The sequence below is a fragment of the Myotis myotis genome, unplaced genomic scaffold, assembly GCF_014108235.1.
Source record: "Myotis myotis isolate mMyoMyo1 unplaced genomic scaffold, mMyoMyo1.p scaffold_m19_p_7, whole genome shotgun sequence".
NCBI lineage: Eukaryota > Metazoa > Chordata > Mammalia > Chiroptera > Vespertilionidae > Myotis > Myotis myotis.
The window spans coordinates 74199594-74222526 of record NW_023416379.1 but is presented as its reverse complement, the minus strand read 5'-3'; the positions used below and the strand labels follow the sequence as shown (position 1 = coordinate 74222526).

At 43.3% G+C, this 22933-nt stretch overlaps 1 protein-coding gene across 17 annotated transcripts in view; it reads right to left on the bottom strand.

The window, feature by feature from the left end:
* DST (dystonin) overlaps positions 1-22933 on the bottom strand; it is a 436322-nt gene that overhangs the window by 80330 nt on the left and 333059 nt on the right. For all 17 annotated transcript variants that reach the window (XM_036318479.1, XM_036318478.1, XM_036318495.1 and 14 more), the window contains 3 exons: positions 18248-18447; positions 16362-16857; positions 13438-14909 (listed from right to left, as the gene is read on the bottom strand). In XM_036318479.1, coding sequence (XP_036174372.1) covers positions 13438-14909; positions 16362-16857; positions 18248-18447 — 2168 coding nt within the window. The remainder of the gene's footprint in view (positions 1-13437; positions 14910-16361; positions 16858-18247; positions 18448-22933) is intronic.

Genomic DNA, 22933 nt, shown 5'->3' with positions numbered 1-22933 from the left:
GCCTGTTCAAGCTTAATAAATCCAATGTAACTGCCCCTAAATGGCAGTGTCTTAAACCACAATTTGTGTAAAAGCTGAACGTTCACATAAATTCACAGTGGAGGCATTCTAAGTGATGGCACACAGCCACCAGCTGCACAACCAATAGCAGGACTCTCGACAGCTGGGAATAATCATTCCCCAAACCCCCACCTAATTAGTTTGCTGTAATGATCAACTTATCAATATCTGGCATCTCGTAGGGCACTAGTCACCCCCACCCTCAGATGAAACACCAGTGACCACTTGAGAACAGAAGCACAGAATTGGGCAGGGCAGGGTTTCACGTTTCCATGAGTTACCTGAACTGACTGAAAGCCATTACAGACTGTGTCCAATACTCCTGCCCGAGCCCTGGTTTTCCTGGGAGCTTTCTTTCTCGCTGCTCTGAATTTCGGGGAGCACTTCGTATGGGCCACCTCCATCTCCTGGGCAGAAAGAGGAGCCTCCACTTCCTCTTTAGGTGCAGGGTTCGATTCTTCCGAATCGCATGGTGTTAACAGTGTCGCATTTTCTTCTAAGCTTCTGCTACCACCATCTACGTGATTCCCCCCCAAATCTAAATGAGAGCGCCCCAAATCCTCAGGAGAATCTGCCTTCCATTCCCTGCTTTCTGCTGTGATATGGAATTCTCCTGGTCCATATATTTTCCCTTCTCCTCCTGGGTTAGAAATACACTCGTTCTCTCCATCTCTAATTAGTGGGTCACACTTCACAGGGGTCTCTCGCCAGTCGTTCTGCAGGCAGCAGTTTTCACCATGGATTTCCCTCTGACCATTCACACCAGCTGTCTCCTCCAGGGGAGAAACACCATGTAAAATCATTTTGAAGTTCTCCTCAGGGTGGGCACTTCTACAGGAAAGCAACGGGATTTTCTGTTCACTAGTGGAATGGGCAGGAAGGAAAGGTGCATGTTGTTCTGCTATATGAACATCTTCAGCAGAAGACACGCTTCTGATTTGTGACTGGTCTCCAGTTAAAATGGCCTGTTTTTCTTCCCTCTCGGCTGGAGGGCTGCATAAGCCAGAGTCGTCCTCCTCTGACGTGAGGGAATTGGTCCCCCACCTGCACTTGCTGGCCTTGCTGACAGCCTGGGACACATCAGTAGGTTCAACAAAGGAGCTTTCACTTTTGTTTGCATAATCCATAAAGTTGGCAGGGACAAACATCCGCCATGACCGTCTATGCTCTTTCTTTTCCGCGTGAGATTTGGCTTTGGGTAATCCTGTGGTTCGGATGATGTCGCTATTGAGTTTGAGCGCATCAAAGATCATCTTTTCATCTAGGGTGTGAGCTTCCCGACCTCTCAGCTCAAACACATTGGAAGAAGCCAGGGCACCGTTGGAGCACAAAGAACTAACATCCAGTGTCCTGTGACTGTAGGGCAAAGTCCGATCTCCAAAATGCCTGGAAGCCAGGCTGCCTTTTGAACCCGAGTCTATCTGTTCATTTAGTCTAACAGTGTCATAGATCGACCGCTGTGGGACATAACAGTCTTCGATATTCAGGTCCTCCTCCTCTTCACCCTTCCCTACACATGGGGGATTCTGACGTAAACAGTCTGGTCTGCTGAGTGGCTTCCCCATTTTGCAGAAAGTTAAAGCAAATATTGCAGCTCTTGAAACAGAAATTAAGAACTAAGGCAAAGCATCTTTCGCAAAAGTATACCTCTGCACAGAACTATACAGTGTCTTTAGTATAAAGACACATGCTCAAATAATACACGTCATCATCTATGAGGTGTTTAAGGTCGTCATCAGTGCATCAGTCTAAATGCAACTATCCTTGTATCTGGTAGTTTTTAGAATGATTCTAAAAAAATAAAGTGCATCAAGAACACAGAGCAGAAACCTCCACACCTCCCCGTTCCCCAGCCCCCAAAGTTCCCTCTCACATACTCCAAAACACAGAAAACGACAACAAACATACACTTAACAGTGGCTCAAACAGTCAGAACATTCCATTGTCAGTTCATTTCCCTTTTTAGTCTAATTTTGCATCCGAGGTTTCCAGATTAAAATGTCCAAGGGAGCAAGCATTTTAACAGGCTGAATGCTAACTTAGGCAGAGCGCTGGTTAACTGTAATCCACTTAAAGATGGCTTACAAAACTTCATCTCCTGTATAAATAAACCATGCTTCAGAAACTTAAAAGACAAACACAGGGACCGCGTATTGTCAGATGAAGGCACAGAACAGATCTTCAGAGGAAAATCAGTCTAATATTGTAAGAAAGTTAAAATTTTCTTTTGCCATTTTTTTATGGGGTGGGGGGCGGGTGGGGTAGCTATAAATAATCTGGATTCAAACGGCAGTTTTTCTTCCCATATTAAGCTTCTTTGAGGCTACTCAGAAGTACCCAAAGGAGGGGGAAAAATAATTCGACTTTTGAACAGCCGGGCCAGTACAATCCAGCAACTGTTTAAAGTAAATAGTTTAGAAAGCATGATGTTCTAGAAACTCTCCTTTAAAAAAAAAAAAAAAAAAAAAAAGCCAGTTTCCAGAGTCTTATCTGATCCTCCTGAAGAAGGCTTATTCCACCTGAGGCAGTTGCAGCAAAGAAGAGTTCCGAGTTCCCTCTAAGGCACAGGCAGCGTCATTCACATTCCAGCTGGAAGCCGAGACTCGTCTAGCCTTTGAAGCTGACCAAGTGTGGCCGCAGTTTGTCTTTCATTTTAGCTACAGCTGGAGCGAGGCAGAGGTGTCGGAGGCGGAGGCAGGGAAGGAACTCCGGCAGGGAGCTCCGGCGCTGTCCCCAGCTCCTCACGGCAGCAGGGCCCCCGGCGGGGCAGGCATCCTCCCGAGCCAGGGCGCTCCCGGGAAGGTCCTCACTCTCCTTAGGCAACATGGGCTCCGTCCCTGCGCCCTGTCCCTGCGCCCCTCGGCGGGCGCGCAGCTCTGTGGCTCCTCCGCGGCTAAGCCCTCCCGAGCCTGAACTTCGCAGTCATCGTGTCTTTGACTCCTCGCCTCTTCTCCGAGCCGGGTGAGCTGTTTCAGGGGGAGGAACCTAGAGGCCGAGAGGCTGCAATGCAACAGCTTGGTGGTGACATCAGCGCAAATCAGACCCGCTGGGGGGAGAGGGGCAGCTCGGGTTCAGAATCGCCCAAAGCTCACCACCTAGTTCAGAATAGGAAGGGCGGGGCAGGGCTTGCCGAGGTTGAACGTGACAATAGGAGCTCCTGGGGGGATCATTTCTGAGAATGTCCGGTGCTCATTTGAATATTAAATGGGGAGAAAAGGAACTAACTGGTTCCTACCCCTCTGCCGAAACCACTCCCTCGCACAGTTGCAGACTCTGTATTAGTATCTGCCATGCTAAGTGCGGATCACTTTGAAGTGGAGTGTTGTGTCATTCCTTTTTGAAGCCCAAGTTCAAGTCTAACCGTTCTCCAGAGTAAATTATTCCTATGGCAAGGTGCCCTGAGCACCGCTGACATGAATATTAGTAGTTACTAATAACCATGCAGCCCTCTTGAGGTTAACAGATCAAGGGCAGTAAGTGACTCCAGATAGTTCATAAACAAAATCACATGCACAGATGTTTATCTACTGAACAAACACGCTCTTAAAATACTGTTTGAAAATAAATTCAGCACAACCAAGCCATAGCCCTTGGGGGGGGGGGGAGATTAATACTCTTATTTAGGTAAAATAAAATCTATCCATCCTTTATTTTACAAAATAAGCAACATTGCCAGATTAGCAGATAGATTAATCCATGAGGGCAGACTATCTTTTCTCAGTCTCACAAGATAATAATTTGAACATAAAACTGCACTGATCCCAAGTGAAGAAGGCAGCTCTAGTAAAAACCACCTTACGTTTTCTCATACTTTTACAGAAAAGACATGGGACAGAACTTTTGTTTCTTTAAGGAGAAAACAATTCCAAAACTATTTTTACAAACCTAAAAAGTAAATCTTTTAAAAAAATCTATGTATAACTAGACTCTATAAGTAACACACCTATTCACAATTATTAGACACAAGTCAGTATGTGGTCATCAAGTTGGAAAAATATATATAAAGTACCCACCAATAGCATGATATCAATTCAATGCCCATTTTTCATAAACAAGAAGGGAAATATTTCAACAGGCACCAGATCCTGTAGTGTTAGAGCACACAGTCTGCTCTGAGGTGCTGACAATAAGAAAAAGAAAAAACATGCACACACATTATCATGTCTGAACAGTGGGCTGAGCACTAGGCCAGGAATTAAGAGAGACTAAGTTACTCCCAATTGCCACTATCTTTTTTGTTGTTGTTAATCCTTATCTGAGGATATAGTTCCCCTTGATTGAACCTGCAATCCAGGTACATGCCCTTGACCAGGAATCAAACTGCAGACCTTTTGGTTCGAGGGCCAACACTCTAAACATTGAGCCACAGCAGACAGGGCCTAAAGGCCACTATCTTGTCAGGTAAGCCTGTAAAGCTACTTATTCATGGCAATATTATAGTGAAGTTTCCATGAAATGTGAATGAGTGCCTTTCTCTAAATATTCTGAGATACTCATAACTTCTCGTAAGAATGGTCCTAATTCAGTCTACCTTACACTCTAACTCTGAATCATCTATATACATAAAAGCCTGACAACTGAACGACTGAATGACTGAATGAATGACTGGTCGCTATGATGTGCACTGACCACCAGGGGACAAACAGTGCAAGAGCTGCCCCCTGGTGGTCAGTGCACTCCCACAGTTGGGCTCATGGCTGGCAAGTGCAGCTGCAGCAGCGTGAGCCTCTCCCACCTCCTTGGCAGCATTACCGAGTGGCAGCAGCAGCAGGCTCACTGGGCTCGGGCTCCTCCCGGGCTGCCTGCCGTTTTGCACACTACTATATCCCCGAGGGGTCCCGGATTGCTAGACGGCGAAGGCCAGGCTGAGGGACCCCATCGGTGCACAAATCCGTGCACCTGGCCTCTAGTTAGTACAATAAAAAGAGCAACATGTAACCTCACATTTGAGATGGATAGTACATTTTAAAAACTACAAAGGTAATTCATTCGTAAGTTCAACTATTCATCAAATAGTGCTCACTATCTACCAAACCCCGTGGCCAGCACTGGCAAAACACTGGAACACAGAGATGAAGTGACACTGTCCTTACAATGGAAAATATGAATGAGAGAATACAGTTTGGAAGTCGGGAATGCTGTGAAAAATATCCTCTAGTTGATTATGTTTAAGTATATGCCATTTATTGAACAACCAAATTCCTACTTATTAAACTGATTTTGACTAATTCTATAAATGATAATCCTAATACATTTGGATTCAAGTTAAAATTTGCACCATTATACGGATATTTATGACAATAACACACACACACACACACACACACACACACCACATATCTATCTTATTACTTGAAATCATATTCCAAAGACATATCTAGATAACATGAAAAAACTTATATTTAGAACAGAACTGGACTGGTTTACCCTTTTCCTCCCAAATTTGGTTCACACAGCTACTTTAAATATTATTGTATCTGATGTTAATAAAATTAAGATATGATGAATTGTGTTAATTATTAATCATGATAGCTAGATCTCTCACATTTTCATGAGAGAAATACACAATGAATAAAATGACCAAAGTTCTTCTGAAAAACTGTCGACACTATTATTTCATACATGTTAAATTTTCTCAATACATTACTTACTTACATAGCCTACTAGATGGGATCTAGCGAAAGTATCTTCAAAAGGAAGATGATCTTGGAAAAGTACACAAATACTAATTAAATTACACGCAAAAACAGAGCATTTGCTCATTTTTATATTTCCAAAGTTAAATCTTTTAAAAAGGAAGTTCCTGAAAAATCTTACCACTAAGTACAACATGCTGCCTCACAGGAAAGTTAAAAGGCTAATTTTGTCAACTGGTACATGCAGGTTTTAGAGCTGAAAGAGTGGAGTTATTAAGAAATTCAGTGTGTAATAAGGGGAAAAAGGTTTGTGTGAATAAATGCAACATTACTCATGAAAACCGACAAAAGTATCCTCCTGGCAATAGCTCCTGAAATCTGGACTAGAAGCCAAACAGGAGATATCTGTGTTTTTTTGCTGTGAGTATAAAAATAGGCCTTAGGAGCAACAGTTTCTCTTATTCTTTCTTAACCTGATAGGCCGTTTGCTAATGAAAACTGAAAGCATCCTATATTTTTAGTTTTCAAACTAATACACTTCCTCACAAATGGCTAAAAGGGTTTACGAAGATAATCATCAGATGAATATACAATGGCTACTTATTTCAGTGGAAAATGTTTATATTTAACAGAAAGTAGGCTATTTAGACTCCATCACAAAAGTAAACAAATTCAGAAACTCTTAATGGATTCATTATCTGATCTTGATGGAAAATACCCGATATAATAAAAGGCTAATATGCAAATCGTCCCCTTGACCGAGAGTTGGACCGGGAGTTCAATGGGAAGTTTGACCAGGGGGTGGGGCTGGCCGGCCAACTGCCCACGGCCCCTCCCCCGCACTGGCCCCGACCCTGACAGCCCCCCAACCCTGACTGGGGGCAGGGTCGGACAACCAATAGCCCGTGGCCCCTCCCCCCAGCCGGCCCAGCCCAATCAGCCCCGATCAGGGTGGGCCCAACCCCACCAGTGCATGAATTCGTACACTGGGCCTCTAGTCCTATAAAATAAAAGGCTAATATGCAAATTATCCCCATGGATGGGAGTTCGACCAACTGGGAGTTAGATGTGTGCTGACCACCAGAGGGGCAGCACGGAACAAAGGAAGGCCTCAGCTAGCAGCTGGAGAAGGGAGGCCCCAGCCTGCAGCCACTAGGGACCCTACCCATGCACAAATTTCGTGCACTGGGCCTCTAGTCTTTAATAAGCACTTGCTATTCTCCCTGTGAGTTACTACAATACTACTAAGACTGTCTTCCCCCATCTTCAGATGATGGTGGATAAAAAATATTCTCTAACACAAAATAATTCTATATGTAAACATTATTAAAGTATATGCACATATGCATATATAACTTCTAAAAGTTGATTTTTAAAAAGCCATCCAGCAAATAAAACCAATATACATGTTAATGATCCCATTTAATTTCCTTCAGATTAACAAAAACAGAATCTGAAAACACTTTTCGTATTAAAACACTGAAAAAAGAAATAAGTAATCTTGAAATTAAGACAAAGATATGTATGGAACAGGATGTGAGCGCAGACATTTTCTCTAGTATCCTGGTTCCTGCACATCTCCAAAAGCTTTTTACTTCATTTACAATCCCTGCATTTAGCTACCCTGGGCTATTATTTCAATGAGTGGAGATTTACATAAACATTAAAAAAAAAAAAGAAGAACACCAATCAAATTAACAACAAAGCAAATTCTTCTCTGTCCCTCTCACACACACATAGACACACCTTTAAGCAACTTTCCACATTAGTTAAATACATTTTGTAAGTATCCTTTTTATCTAAGGGAGGCTTGTGATAAGGACAGTAGGTAATACAGTTGGATGCTTTTCAGTGGATCACTTTCAATTGGTAATACAGGATTCTCCCGTTAACAACAACTAAAAAACAATTTCAGAAAATCCTGTTATAAAACCTCTGGCTGGAACTGCCCTTAGAACACCTGTTTTCATGCCCCAATCTTAAATTAAGTAAAAGAAGTTAAGAGAGGCTATGCAACATAAAGAGGCGCAGCATTAATTAGCAGCAAACACGGAAAGAGCCCACGCTGCCGGGTGCCCTTTGACAATGCTTTCGGAGCAGTATGGTATATTCCTGTGTGACGTAGGAAAGCGGGCACCCATCTGTTATGTCTACGCTGTGCAGGTGACAATATGAGACATTACTAATACTACAGAGCAGACTGGCTCCAACTCTTAGTAGCTTCGTGTGGTCTCTGCTTCGGTGGGGCTTCTCTCTTGCCCATCACCTGGGATATTCCTTCTTCCCAGAATCTTATGTGCCACTTTGATGTGGCTGATTAAATAATGTGACCTTCCTCTAAAGCCCATGTATCCAGTTACAGTTTCTGTAGGGAACATATTTTCACCTTTAAAAATAACAGAGGGAGGTATCACACAGTTTCCTTGCTAATAGACTCTCATTAACAAAAAAAGTCCAGCCAAGTAAGAATATTTTTTCCCCTAACAGAAACCTCTTCTGCAACAGCTCTATTTAATTTCCCCCTGCTCTCAACAAAAAAGGAGAGCAATTCATCAAGGGCCTCCCTGTACATAACAATATGGGCACACTTAAAAACCACTATGAAAGCATTCTTTGGACAGTTCTATCTTTAAAAATATGGTGATATCACAGAGGTTGTTTTAAGATCATTTAATAAGTGTCTTTAGAAGATATTTTCATTTCAGCAAAAGTGTTTACAAACAGTGCTGCAACTACCTGGCTGCTCCACCTCATGACACCTGGCATTTTAGTTCACTCAGGATTCAAGTGACGCTGCCCGGGTTAAACAATGTCTTCACCTGGACCAGAGAAAATTTATTACAGTTTAATCAGGCATGTGTTCTGGTCTTGGTGGTTTCAACTTGGCTTCAAAATTCTCTGCGCTGTGTAATGCTATTTTCATTTTGGGGAAAAAATCTTCAGCTCAGACAGACTTGTACCAGCGATGTGTTTTTATGTGGGGACATAATGAATTGCCGTTGGGGCAGAAATAAATAGTAAGCAGGTTCTGAGTTAAGACGTTTTACCATGGCCTAGATAGAAGTGGGGAGGGGTGGCCAAAACCGGTTTGGCTCAGTGGATAGAGCGTCGGCCTGGGGACTGGAAGGTCCCAGGTTCGATTCCGGTCAAGGGCATGTACCTGGGTTGTGGGCACATCCCCAGTAGGAGATGTGCAGGAGGCAGCTGATCGATGTTTCTAACTCTCTATCTCTCTCCCTTCCTCTCTGTAAAAAATCAATAAAATATGTTTAAAAAAAAAAAAGTGGGTAGGGGTGTATATTTAGCTAGAATGTGACAGTACATGTGTGGTAAAACATCAAGTTTCTTTGATCTTCACTGAAATTAAATCAAGTCAATATGGTGATAATGATTACTTCATGATAATGAGAAAACCTGATTGGCTGTTGATGACATCATAAGAATTGCCAGGGCATGCTCCTTGTATATAGTTGGTTACATATGTCTTTGATAAATAAAAATGTGGAAACATTAATATTGCTTAATAATGTAGTTTCGATTTGAAGATAGTCTTGACCTAGGAGTCTTCAACAGGAGGTAGGGATAGGGGCAATACCAAAGGATTTTTACACTTTCTGCCTTAGAATTTATGAAAGTGTGCTAGAATCTGATGTAATAAGAGCAAAGTGTAAATAGGCAGATGGTACTCTGAGTTATCAACAGTAGTAGAAAACACCTCGCACTTCACACATTTTTGTCCAATGACTAATACTTAGAAGTAGAAAAACGTATGGTAAACAGAACTTACACAATCAAAATAACTATTGAAGCTAACTTGAAGCTAACTCAAAAACTTGAGGCTAACTCAAAAGGTAACACCAATCTATTTTTGACACTTGGAACAGTTTTCACCGACAGTGAGTTAGGACATGTGGTTCAGAATAGCATTTATTTTTAATCATTATGTCTGGGTTGGTATCTTAAACATGAATAATGTTGTCCTTTCAAGGATATTAACTTACTTCTTAGGTGAAGTTTGGGGGAGAGAATGGTAGCTGAGAAAGTCTGTCCTACCTACTTTAAATAACCCATTAGGTTCCTAGTGAATAAAAGGCACTCCATCCTGAGTAACTGGGTAATAGCTATTATTAAGTTTCAGTCCAACTCTAAAGGTAGTTTGCTTTATATTATTAAAAATTGTTATAAGATTTTATCTGTGACATTAGATTAAGCTAAATCTACCAAAAAGAGTAATGGCAAACAGGATTATATTTTAAAGTCTAAAGGAAAAATAGACTTAAAAAAACCAGGACCTTCAGTGCTTTTCTGTTTTATTTTTAGAAATTAGAATAACTAGTAGTTTGCTATTTTTAAGCAAACTATTGGTTTTTCACTCAATACAAATCACTCCACTTAATGTCTATGCCCAACATTAACTAAATTAAGTTCTGAATTGTAAACTAACTTATCACTTAAGATATAATCACCAAGACAATGGAAGGTCTGATTTCTCCTGGGGTGGTACTCACCACCATCACCATCACAGCATCTACCTATCGGTTTCTACACAAGTTCATACATATTTATCTCGTTTTCTCATAGCGGCCTGTTATAAAACACGTTCCTTCAGTGGATGTTTCTGGTGCTTTGGATTAAAGTGAACAGTGGCTGGTTACTCAGGCCACTGAATTAGGTTACAGCAAAGATGATCTGAACATTTCCCCCCAAAAATATCAGATGTGCAATGTGATAAACATCCAGGCTCTCACGCTCACTACCGGTGTGACCTTGGGCCAGTCACAGGACCTCTCTGGGTCTCAGCTTCCTTAGAATAAAATGGGGATAACAACAGCACCCACCTCTCCTGTTAACAGGATTAAAGAGAGAGTTTAGAAAAAGGCTTGACACATAAGTGTTAACTGTTGTCAATGCTACTTTTCTAGAGTGCACGCACACACACACACATACACACACAAATAAACAGAATTAGTGAATGTATAAATTACCACGTTATTTACCATAATAATACTCTTTTTTTCATTAGTTTGTTTTGTTAATCCTCACCCAAGGATATTTTTTCCACTGATTTTTTTTTTTTTTAAGAGAGTGGAAGGGAGGGAGGGAGAGGGAGAGAAAGATTTAAAAAAAAAAAAAGATGTGAAAGAGACACATCAACTGGTTGCCTCCTGCATATGCCCCCAATGGGGGCCGGGGATCAAACCTGCAACCCAGGTACACGCCCTTGACTGAGAATCAAACCCACGACCTTTTAGTGCACAGGCCAAAGCTCTACCACTGAGGCACACTGGCCAGGGCACTGGACTATATTAAAGGAAGATGCTCTATCCACTTGGAAACTTTTCGTTGAATCCCTGGGTCTCAAGACACTGGTGGTATCATCACAGTCTTTATCGCTGAATGTCGTTAAAACCTATCAACTCCCTCCAAGACACCAGAGAACAGACTGACGTAGCGCCCTAAGTGGTTTATTTTTCTCCACAATCGAACGCAACAATCTCTGCAGCCACTGATGGCAGTAATGCCAAATTTAGTACTTTTTCCATTTGCAAAACACATTCAGTGCAATGGTGAGAGGACTCCTGTTTCTTGCTTTTTCTTACTTTCAAAAGAATTCTCTCCATGGAGAGCCACATTTCCCACCGTCCTCAGGCAGCAGTTCCATTATTTTTGCCCATTTTCTTACAGATAGTTGAAGTAGTGGAGAGAAATTAAGAAACTCATTTGTTTGTCTTTCAATACAAATTTGCAGAAAATCTAGAGACATGAAAATGTTTCACAAAGGCACTAAACATGCTTAGTAAATTTCCTGAGTAAAAAGACAACTTGGTTACTGTCACTTATGCTTTCAAGTTTTGTCCGAGTTCTACAGAAAAGCCTGATGTTCTCTCTGAGGAAGACTCACCCCTCCTCAAGCTCTCCCCCAGGCTCAGAGGCAGCAACTGCCACAAAGCTTGGCTTTTCTCATACAGAATCCTCTCATATGAAGTCTCTATGTTGTAAATCAGAAATATGGAAGTTTGATGGGGTAATGAAAAAACTAAAGTCAACAGTAGATAATTTCCTTTACCTTTAAGAATCAAGATCTAGCCCTAACTGGTTTGGCTCAGTGGATAGAGTGTCGGCCTGCGGACTGAAGGGTCCCAGGTTCCATTCTGATCAAGGGCAGGTACCTTGGTTGCGGGCACATCCCCAGTAGGGAGTGTGCAGGAGGCAGCTGATCGATGTTTCTTTCTCATCGATGTTTCTAACTCTCTATCCCTCTCCCTTCCTCTCTGTAAAAAATCAATAAAATATATTTTTTTAAAAAGAATCAAGATCTAAATACAGAATCACAGATGTTTAAGCCCTGAAGGTACTGGGCTTCTAAGGGATTTTATAAACAGCAAATAACCATAATAGTGAGGAAGAGGAGGAGGAGGAGGTGGAGGAGGTAGAGGAGATGGAGGAGGAGGAGGAGGAGGAGGAGGAGGAGGAGGAGGAGGAGGAGGAGGAGGAGGAGGAGGAGGAGGAAGTGGAGGAGAAGCCAGAGGAGGAGGACAAGGAAAGAAGGAGAGAAGGAGGGGAGAAGAGAAGGAGAAGGAAGGAGAAGAAAGCAGGAGGAGGAAGAAGAGGAAGAGGAGAAAATGAAGTTATTTTAAAGTTTTCAAAATTCAGTCACCTTGATACTGTTATTAAGGATGAGCAAGGGAAACACCATGTCAAATATAACAGCACAGAATTTGGAAGTCCACTTCATTTACATTCATTTCTCATGGGAAACAATTTGGGTTTTGCAAATTGTTTTTATTTGGTCTTATTTTATCCTTTATGTGCTAATGGTGGGGCTTATCCCCACACTGGTCTCTACTGGAAAGTAAGACACGCCTCATCAATAGGACAGGGCCCGTGCCCACACCACAGGTTCACGAGTCCCAGGCAGCAAATGCTTCCTATGTCGGACCTTCTCTGTGCAGGGATGAACATAGCTTTGCCCCCTGTTGAGATGCAACTTCTGTGCTTCCTATCACAAATGAGGCCAACTCTAGTGACACGGCACCCGGCCGACCATATTTACCTAACGTTCCATTCATCAAGCATCACTGAGTGCTATCAAGTGGCAGACGGTCCTCGGACCTGAGGAGCCTATTGTCCAATCAAAGAATGATTTACTCGTAACTGTCTGGGGCATGCGCCCAAGATCTTTGTTTTATAAAACCAGGATTACAACATGGAACCCCACTCTTTAAAAACATGAACTCTTGGAAGAAAAAAAGTTTACAAAATGAAATTCAATTAAGGAAGGATAAGAAGACCATAAAAAAGGAAAGGGCAGGAAAAGCCTATAATTCACCATTAAAGAAAATGCTGGGAGACAAACACGAAGAGAACAAGCTTTCATGTACGGGAGTGGCCTCGGCAGCAGAGTTCAAAACACAGTGTGGGCCCTCCAGATGTCAGCCGCGAATGAGATCATTAACAGACTCCATGATGGCAGTTTCAGGCTTCATGAAAAGTGCCGGGACGCTCCACGCACTCTTTTGACCTCTTTGTATCATCTCAGGACCTATGAGGGCTCAAACCCCCAGGAAACTTTTGGAACACACCCCGCCCCCATGTGCCTGGATATTACCCCATTAATGCTCATTCAAGCTCAAACACTGCGTGACAGTCACATGAGAAGGTTCTACAAAAGAGACCATCTCCTTTCAATGAGAAATCTATAATAATAAAAAGTGCTCAGCAAAAATGAAGAATTCCCTACCTTGAACACATTAAGCTGCTGGTTGATGGTCTCTGTTTCCATAGCAACGGGGCCTTGCGACTCCTCAAGTTCTTCGGCCTTCTGAAGCAGAGTAGAAAATTCCTTCAATTTGCTGTAGAAATCGCCGAGACGCTCAATTGTCCCGTCCACCTGCTCCTCTCTGGCTTGTGCTCGGTCCAGCAACTTGTTGCACTGTTTGCTGAGAGCCTCCAAGTCCCTTTTGATTCCCACAAGATCAGGAGAGGTTTCTTCCGTGGCCAGCATCAGCTTGCAGGTTTTGTTGGCATTGTCGTTGCTAGCTATGAGGGCTTCTAGTTTCTTCCGGAAGGCCATAATGGCCTCCTTCTGCTTTTGTAATGTCTCTACATCTCTCCCCACTGGGGCCATGCTATCCAGTTCATCATCAAACTCTGCAAACTGAGAAAACATTTCCCGGATGGTATTCTGGAAATGTCCAATACCCTGAAGCTTGGTTTCTAAGAATGAACACTTCTCATCAACCTGCTGACTTAGGACATTATGCTCTTGAGCTAAGGTTTCTGCTTGTAATAAAACATCAGAGGCTCCCTTTGAGTCTGAGGCTTCCGCCACCAGGTCCTGTGCAAGGCCTTTGGCCAAATCTACCTGTTGCTTCAAGGTCTGTAGTGATTTCTGCTGAGTCTGCAACATGGTCAGGTATTTGCTACTGTAAGCCTGGGGTCCTAGAGACTCATGGGCCTCTAGCTGTTCCTTTGCACACTGAAGCTGCCTTTTAGCTTCTTTGGACACTTCTTGAAATTCTTTAAACTTCTGGGCCATGTTCTCCAGAGAGAATTTCTTCGTGTGAAGTTGTTCAGTGACCATGTCTACCTTCTGGTTCAGTGATTTATTCTCTTCTGTAACCACCTCTTTATCGGTCTCACAGACACTGAGCAAGCTGTTAGCTGCGTTGTTCAGCAATTCCACCATCCCGAAGTGCTGGTCCATGTCCTTCTGCAGAGACTTTAACTTGGCCATAGAATTCTCTGTTTCAGCAGGATCCAGGTAAAATTTTATCTCCTCCAGGCTATTTTGACATTTATCTATCCATGGCCGGAGAGTCTCCACGTGTTCTTTATACTTGAGGGCTTTCCCCAAGCAATCTTTTACCTTGTCTTCTCTTTCTTTCACCTGCTTATTAAATCCATCCCAATTGGTTTTAATTGTGTTAAGTTGTAACTGTAAGGCTGCCTTCTCAGACCCTTGTGTTTCTAATAACAGATTTTCACCTTCTGCAATGGTTTTTTCATAAATACTAGACTGAGTAGTCAATGTTTTATTAAAGTCTTGCTGATCTTTCATTAAGGACTCCAAGACATCGAGTTTTGCTGATATTGGGTGAGACTTGTGTAGTTCTGCCTTCTTTGTATCCAGCCAAGCCTGAAAATCTCTAGACATCTGCTGAAACTGATGAGAGCTGGCACAGGCCAACTGAAGGTGCTGGACATGATTCTCTAAAAATGAAATTACAGGCATGTTTATTTTACATCAAAATGCTGATTTAATCTATGAAAAGCCAAAAGGAAAATCACCAAATAAGTGTACAGGACTGTCTAAAAGCAAGAGTTTTCTCAGCACTGACTATGAGAACTACAAGTTATTGACAAAGGGGGTAAAGGGAGCAAGAGGTAGGGGCAGCAACAACAACAAAAAAGACAATCAAGGTGAGGAGGAGGGAGACGATGGGAATCGGGAAAACTGCGTAAAGGTGCAGGGTGGCAGAGGACAAGCAGAGGACAGTCACAAACTGTCTGCTCTGCCAGGTCGTCTCCATTCCAGTAAGTGGAAGTGACAACTGTTCACAGTTCTAAGTATGCGAATAAGTAATCCATCTCTTATCAAATGTGACTGCTTCAATTCTATGACTTGTACATTATCATGGAGACAATATAATGAAGCCCACAGGAACAGCGTGGGTTTGGGTCTCACCTCAACCTCTTAGGACCTCTAAGCCTTACTTCCCCAGATGTAAACGGGCAACATTCATAAAAGCTGTTGTGGCCATTGAGGAACAGTACCTGAAAAGTTCTTGACTTAATGCCTGTCACATAAAAGTGTCCATAGCAGTAATAATCATAATCTCAATAGCTAATATCAATATGATGTCCAAGTGAATGAGTAAGCCTAACTGATTTGATCAATAAACAAACCCAATCAGTTAAAAAGTATGAAAGGAGTCTTTACTAGGTTGCAAGACACCTAGGTCCATGGTTCTCAACCTTGGCTGCACATTAGAATCACCTGGGCCTGAAATCAGGCTTTTAAAAAGATTCCCAGCTGATTCTAATGTGCAGCCAAGGTTGAGAACCACTGACCTAGTGTTACTTTTCAAGCAGGACAGATACAGCAGTTAAATGTGCTCCTCCTAGGCAGGCCCCTCTAACGTCAGTAACTCACTGCTGCTGCCTGGGACAAACCCTGGTCCACATGTCATGGAATCGGGGCCACAGGAGATGAGAGGAAAGTAGAGCCACACGCTTCTCTTTCACACATTTCTCTAGAAATGCCAATTTCTGGCAGAGTCAGACAAAATAGCTGCAGATGAGAAAACGAGGCAATGCCTTTTTGATAACGGTATTCATCTGTTTATCTGGTGACATAAGTCTGTCACACAGCAACACATTTACGTCTTTTAAAAATCAAAGGGGAATACCTGAAATCGGAATGGGCCTTCGTTAAGTGGATTTTGCCAACTGTCCCTCCACTGTCTGCATGGAACGACCCTCACTGTGTGTGCCATGAACACACCTGCTCTCCACACTTGTGTGAGCGGCCTCCTCTTCACATATGCTCCCGATGGGGACAGATTCTCTCTAGGGTCCCAGATTCCTGGCAACAGCTTGGAAATAGACCACCTAAGATCTCTATTCCCAGGAAATAGATGTGTTAAAAGAAGAGAGACAAACCTGCTCTTTGTTCAATATCCTTGAATGACTTTAAGATGCCTTCTAGCTGCCTACTGAGTTCTGCTTTCAGGTACTCCTCTTTAACCAGGGCTGACAACTCCTCACAGAGGGCCTGGGCCACTTGTATCTGCTTCGCCTCCTGCTCTATTTCCTGCTTCATTTTTTGGGCTGTTTCCAACTGCTGGCTCATAGCATCAGGGTGTGTGCTCACAGCCACACTGCTGCTGAGCTTGTTGTCCAAGTCCCCCAGTTTATCAGAAAGGCTTCTCAGCAGGCTTTGGTACTGTGTGCTTTTGACAATGGCTTGGTCGATCCAGTCACATCTGTCACTCAACTGTCCTGTGAGGCTGTCCCATTTCTGGGTCACAGCTGCTAGCTGCTCTCTCACAATCCCATGGAAAGCAGGGTGTTCACCAGGTCGGCTCAGAATGCCCTGGCCCGCTGCCGTGAGCTGCTCATACTGAGGTTTCCGGGTATCAAATTCTTGCAGCAGAATCTAAGGTAAAGAGGAAATGACGGTAAATAAACGCACAAATTATTGAATAATTAAATGCAGGAAACACAGCTCTAAGTTTCTAAAGAGACAGAAATGCTACTTACTTATCTAGTTTTCCTTTTTGAGGTTTAGCTACTGCTTTCCTACTTCTGATTTTGAGGGCAGTGCAATTACCTTAAAGTAGTCGAAAAAGCTCTGGTGCTTCACAGAGATAACATTTTGCCCAAAATAAGATCCCCCAACGGGGAAAACAAAGCGGATACATATTCTCAGCAGTCTGGGCAAAAGGAACAAAAATTCACGTACGAATTTTCATACAGAAGGGGAACACTGCTATTGGACAAGTTCCCATCGCACTAACACAGATTTGTTGTTTTCCTACTTGTACTTTTCTCTTTGTAGGATTTTAAAAATTACAGCATTTTACCCCAAGGGAGTTAAGACTAGATTAACTCATGGTGCATTGATTTACAAAGGTGTCTTTGAACGTAAGGTTTACGGACAGTCTTTATAATCATGGTTTTAAATCATGTTGCCCAGAATGTGCAAGCTCAACATTGGCTCTCATTATAAAATGGAAGATCCAAACATTTTATTTTTCTTTAGTACAATCTTTTAACTATCTCTGAGAGACTACCAGGATTGGGGGCGATTATTTCTCCCTAAATGTTTATGTACAGCTTTTGTTTCCATCCTCTTCACATGGAGAATGTACATGGATTTGTATCTTCCGAGTTCAGGATCAGCCTGCCTGCTCTAACACCACTCCTCACACATACAGACATCTCACCGCAACAGCAACAGAGCTTCTGCGATTCCAGCTGCCTTAAATTTTATGGATGCTTTTCCCCTTGTGGATTTATTCCCTTAAAATTAATCTAGTCTAACTAACCTCCTGAGTTTCAAGGTTCCCTCTCTGCTTCCCTTATTCTTTCTCCTCTTATTGAGTTTCTCCCCACCCCCACCCCGCCCTGTCAAGACTGTACTGCATGAGTTTTACAAGTTTCATTATCTACTACCATGCTCAAAATAAACAAAACCTCAAAGGAGTCATTTCTAAACAATAAAAAGCATATACTAGCTTCTCATAAATATGTTATTATTTATACAATCACATTAATACTTCAAAGACGGCCCTTTTTAACAGAGTCTGCACAAACCATAATCCGAATGAAATGATCAAGGGACTTGACCCACTCCTGGGCTCAGCGTGCTACTCTGGGATGCCTCACAGCTTTGGTCCTCTGGGGTTTATCATTAACCTCAGGACAGTATCTTAGGGGCATCGGAGACATTACAAATACACTCCAAGGGAGTGAAAGCACATACTCTGCAAAGCTACTATATTTGTAATGAAAACATTTGTCTTGTTAAGTCAAGTAATACTCACCTGCACCTGCTGCCTTTGTGTGTTTAGCATATTTGGGTCAATGGACAAGGGCCCAAGAACACTGACCATCAGTTCTTTTTCCACAAGCCACTGTTTTAACTGAGCCTCTCCGGTCTGGAACTGAGTTAGATTATTAGAGGATTCTTCTAGTTTTTGTTGTCTATCAACTGTCAATTGATTGAGTTCTTGCCACTTGGAATCTGAAAGAAAACAGAAAACTGGTGCTTGGTTTTTATACATTTAACATGACTATATCTAGGGAGACTACAGGATGTGACTCAAAATGATATATAATAGCTATCATTCTGTATTTATAACTCTTCTTTACAGAGTTGATTGAAGTCTAAGCTAAGAGAATGCATTTATTGATACAGATTTTTATGGCCCTGATGGTTGTGTGTCAACTGAAATAAGAGGAAAGTAAAATTGAATCTGATGTTAGAAGATAATGCAGAATATGGAATATTCCTTAAAGCAAACAGGATCCTGAGCTCCCTCATTCCTTCTAGAAGTTCTCTAGAGTCTGTTAATCCAACTGTAACTGACCTGCTAGAACAATGGACATTAATTCTTTTGTTTAATATTAAATTCCAATGATCAGTTCTAGGCAAGTGACTCCCATTTTTTTTAATTTTTAAATTTTATTTATTGATTGGGCAGGGGAGAGAGAGAGAGAGAAAAAGAGAGAGAGAGAGAGAGAAGCATCGATTTGCTATCTCACTTATTTGTGAATTCATTGGTTGATTTTTGTATGTGCCCTCAGCGGCGATCAAACCTGCAACCTTGGTGTATCAGGATGACACTCTAACTCAGCTACCTGGCCAGGGCCGTGACTTCCAAATTTTTATATCCGTACTCAATCATTCTCTTCTATTCAAGTTGCATGTTAGTAACCAGCTGCTTGAAAATTACACTAAGAAATCTCAATAATGCTTTAAACTCAACATTTAAAAAAAACAAAACCTCGTTTCTTGACTTGGGGTGGTGAACACACAATATAATATACAGATGATGTATCATATAATTGTACATTTGAAACCTATGTAATCTTATTAACCAATGTCACCCCAATACATTTAATAAAAAGTTTTAAAACTCACTATGTTCCTATCAAAATTTGTGGACTTTTCTGACGTTTAGATTTCTTTCAAAGATTATTCTCTCTGCCATGTCACTGAAATGCAATAATTCAGAATGTTCTTTTATGACTCTCCTATATCCTTTGTCCTAAAACCTCAAACCCATCCTTTACATTTCCAATGCCCTAACTCCATTTTGGTCCTCACCGTGGTTTGCCTAGAGTCTAGGACAGTGATGGCGAACCTATGACACATGTGTCAGAGGTGACACGCGAACTCATTTTTTTGGTTGATTTTTCTTTGTTAAATGGCATTTAAATATATAAAATAAATATCAAAAATATAAGTCTTTGTTTTACTATGGTTGCAAATATCAAAAAATTTCTATATGTGACATGACACCAGAGGTAGTTAGGGTTTTTCAAAGTGCTGACACGCCGAGCTCAAAAGGTTCACCATCACTGGTCTAGGCCCTAGACCAGTGGTTCTCAAACTTTAGCTTCATTAAAATCAGCTGGAGAGATGATTAACACAGGTTGCTGGGCCCACCCCCAGAATTTCTGATTCAGGAGGTCTGACCTGGGGCCTGAAATTTTGCATTTCTAACCTGTTCCCAGGTGCTGCTGCGGCTGCTGCTCCCAGGAACATACTTTGAGAACTACTGAAACAACCTAGACTACCAGTCTTCTAACTAGTTTCCCTGCCATTAGCGTTTTTCAGCTGCAATCCATTTGGTTCTACAATAATTTCTCTCTAAAATTAAACAAAACAAAACAAAATAAATCACTTTTAAATATATCACTTCCTGTGCTACAATTATTGAATAACTAACTCCTCACCACAGATGATAAAATCTGAAGACCTCTGCTTGACATTCAGGGCCTCCCACAAACTGACCCTCGTCTACTAATCTCAGAGGGTTTGCACAAGATGAATCCTCTGATCTAGCCCTGATGATCTTAACCAATATCACCAAACTGGCTTCTGCTCACATAGGCCCATACTGGCATGCTCTACGTCTTCTCCATGTATCCCCGCTCTACCCTTCCTTCCCACTCCTCTGGGTTGTATCCTCTGCTAGGAAGCTGTTCCTGCCCTGCCCCCTCCTGACGGCCTGCTCCTGAAGCCAAGTATTGACCAGCACTGGAAAACAACAGTCACTCAATAAACATTCCCTGAGGGATAGAACTGGTTGATTTAATGGATGTTTTTCATCATATACTGAAGGCCTGGTTTTAATAGACCCCTCCCCCCCCCAAATCCTGTCTAATGGCATCATTCTATATGGCACATTATAGTCACACAGTCTAACAAAATAGTAATGCAATTAAAACAATAAATTGAGAGGAAGAAATATCTAAATCTTATCAGGAAGCTTTTTTTGAAATACACATTCTTCCCTCCCACCCCTATTGTAAAATGTCTTAATAATATTCCCCCAACTAGCTCTGATATCACAGGTGAGAGCCACTGAATTAGGGACAATTCACTATAATGCAACAGGACTCTCTATAGTTGGATTAAATACACCATTGAACATTAAGGTCCTTTAGGATAATGAACACATACTTATAGATTTCTAAATATATCACGGCATATCTGAGTCTAAGGAGAGACAATCTTTAGCTAAAAAGAATGGACTGATTGAAAGTAAAATTATTATTATCATTAAAGCAAACACACAGCACTTACTATGTGTCAAGTACTATTCATCTGTGCTGTACACACACTAACTCACTGAATTCTGAAAAGCAATTCTATGCAGTAGGGAAAACTGATATCATTGTCTTACACTCATTTTCCATCCTATCTAATAAACGAGAAACATGGTAATTGGCGTACGACCGCTACCCTTCCCATTGGCTAATCAGGGCAATATGCAAATTAACTGCCAGCCAAGATGGCGGCCGGCAGCCAGGCAGCTTGAAACTAACATGAGGCTTGCTTGCTTCAGTGACGGAGGACTCCAACGTTCCCCGCCTGCCGCTGCAGGCCTCTGAAATGCAACTCTAAGCAACTATGTAACAAATATAGAAGCTAAACAAAACCCCAGAAACCTGCTTTAGTCTGCCGGGCTTCAGCCAGCAGGATCGCAACATTGTAAGCAAAGGCCAGAAACCTACTTTCAGCAGCGGAGGCCTAAGAGCTGGAGCCAAGCCTCAAAGCTAAAGCTGGCCCAGAATAAAAAGAAAAAAAGGAGCGGTTGGGAGCTTCAGTCACACCCAGCCTGAAAACAGCCCTCAGCCCCTCACCCAGACTGGCCAGGCACCCCAGTGGGGACCCCCACCCTGAAGGGTGTGTGACCAGCTGCAAACAGCCATCATCCCCTCACCCAGGCTGGCCAGGCACCCCAGTGGGGACCCCCACCCTGAAGGGTGTATGACCAGCTGCAAACAGCCATCATCCCCTCACCCAGGCTGGCCAGGCACCCCAGTGGGGACCCCCACCCTGATCCAGGACACCCTTCAGGGCAAACCAGCCGGCACCCACCCGTGCACCAGGCCTCTACCCTATATAGTAAAAGGATAATATGCCTCCCAGCACTGGGATCAGCGGAGCCACGAGGCCTCCCGGCACCGGGATCAGCGTGACAGGGGGCAGCGCCCAAACCCCCTGATCGCCCTGCGGCTCTGTGTGTGACAGGGGGCAGGGCCACAACCTCCCTATCCACCCTGCTCTGTTCGTGACAGGGGAAGGCGCCCCAACCCACTGATCAGCCCTGCTCTGTGCCTGATAGGGGGGAGCTCCCCAACCCCCTGATCGCCCTGCGGCTCTGTGTGTGACAGGGTGCGGCGCCCCAAACCACCCCCACCACCACGGGCCCTGCTCTGTGTGTGACGGGGTAGAGCCATAACCTCCCCATCGGCCCTGCCCTGAGTGTGAGAGTGGCGGCGCCCCAACCCCCTGATGGGCCCTGCTCTGTGCGTGACAGGGGGCAGCGCCCCAACCCCCTGATTGGCCCTGCTCTGTGACAGGGGGCAGTGCCCCACCCCCGATTGGCCCTGCTCTGTGCGTGACAAGGGGTGGTGCCGCAACCTCCCCATCGACCCTGGCTTGAGTGTGACAGGGGACGGTGCCCCAACCCCCCAATTGGCCCTACCCTGAGCGTGACTGAGGGTGGCATCACAACCTCCCGATCGCCCTGCTCTGTGCATGACAGGGGGCGGCGCCCCAACTCCCCAATCGGCCCTGCTCTGAGCCCGACCAGGGGCTGCACCTAGGGATTGGGCCTGCCCTCTGCCACCCAGGAGCAGGCCTAAGCCAGCAGGTCATTATCTCCCGAGGGGTCCCAGACTGCAAGAGGGCACAGGCCAGGCTGAGGGACCCCCCTCCCCCCTGAGTGCACAAATTTTTGTGCACCGGGCCTCTAGTATTATTATAATAATGAACAGGGGTGATAAGATAATTGGGCATGTGAAGATTCTTTACCTAGGAGGAACAGTTTATATAGGGGCAGGACTGATATGGGAAGATAACTCTGGAGGCAAAACCATGAGACTTCTGTGAGGAGCTACTTTCTAATACTGGTTGGGGAAGAGAAGAAGAGCATAAAGTAGGAGTTGGAGGAGTCCCAAAGGGAACCCCATGGAAGAGAAGGGAACCTACC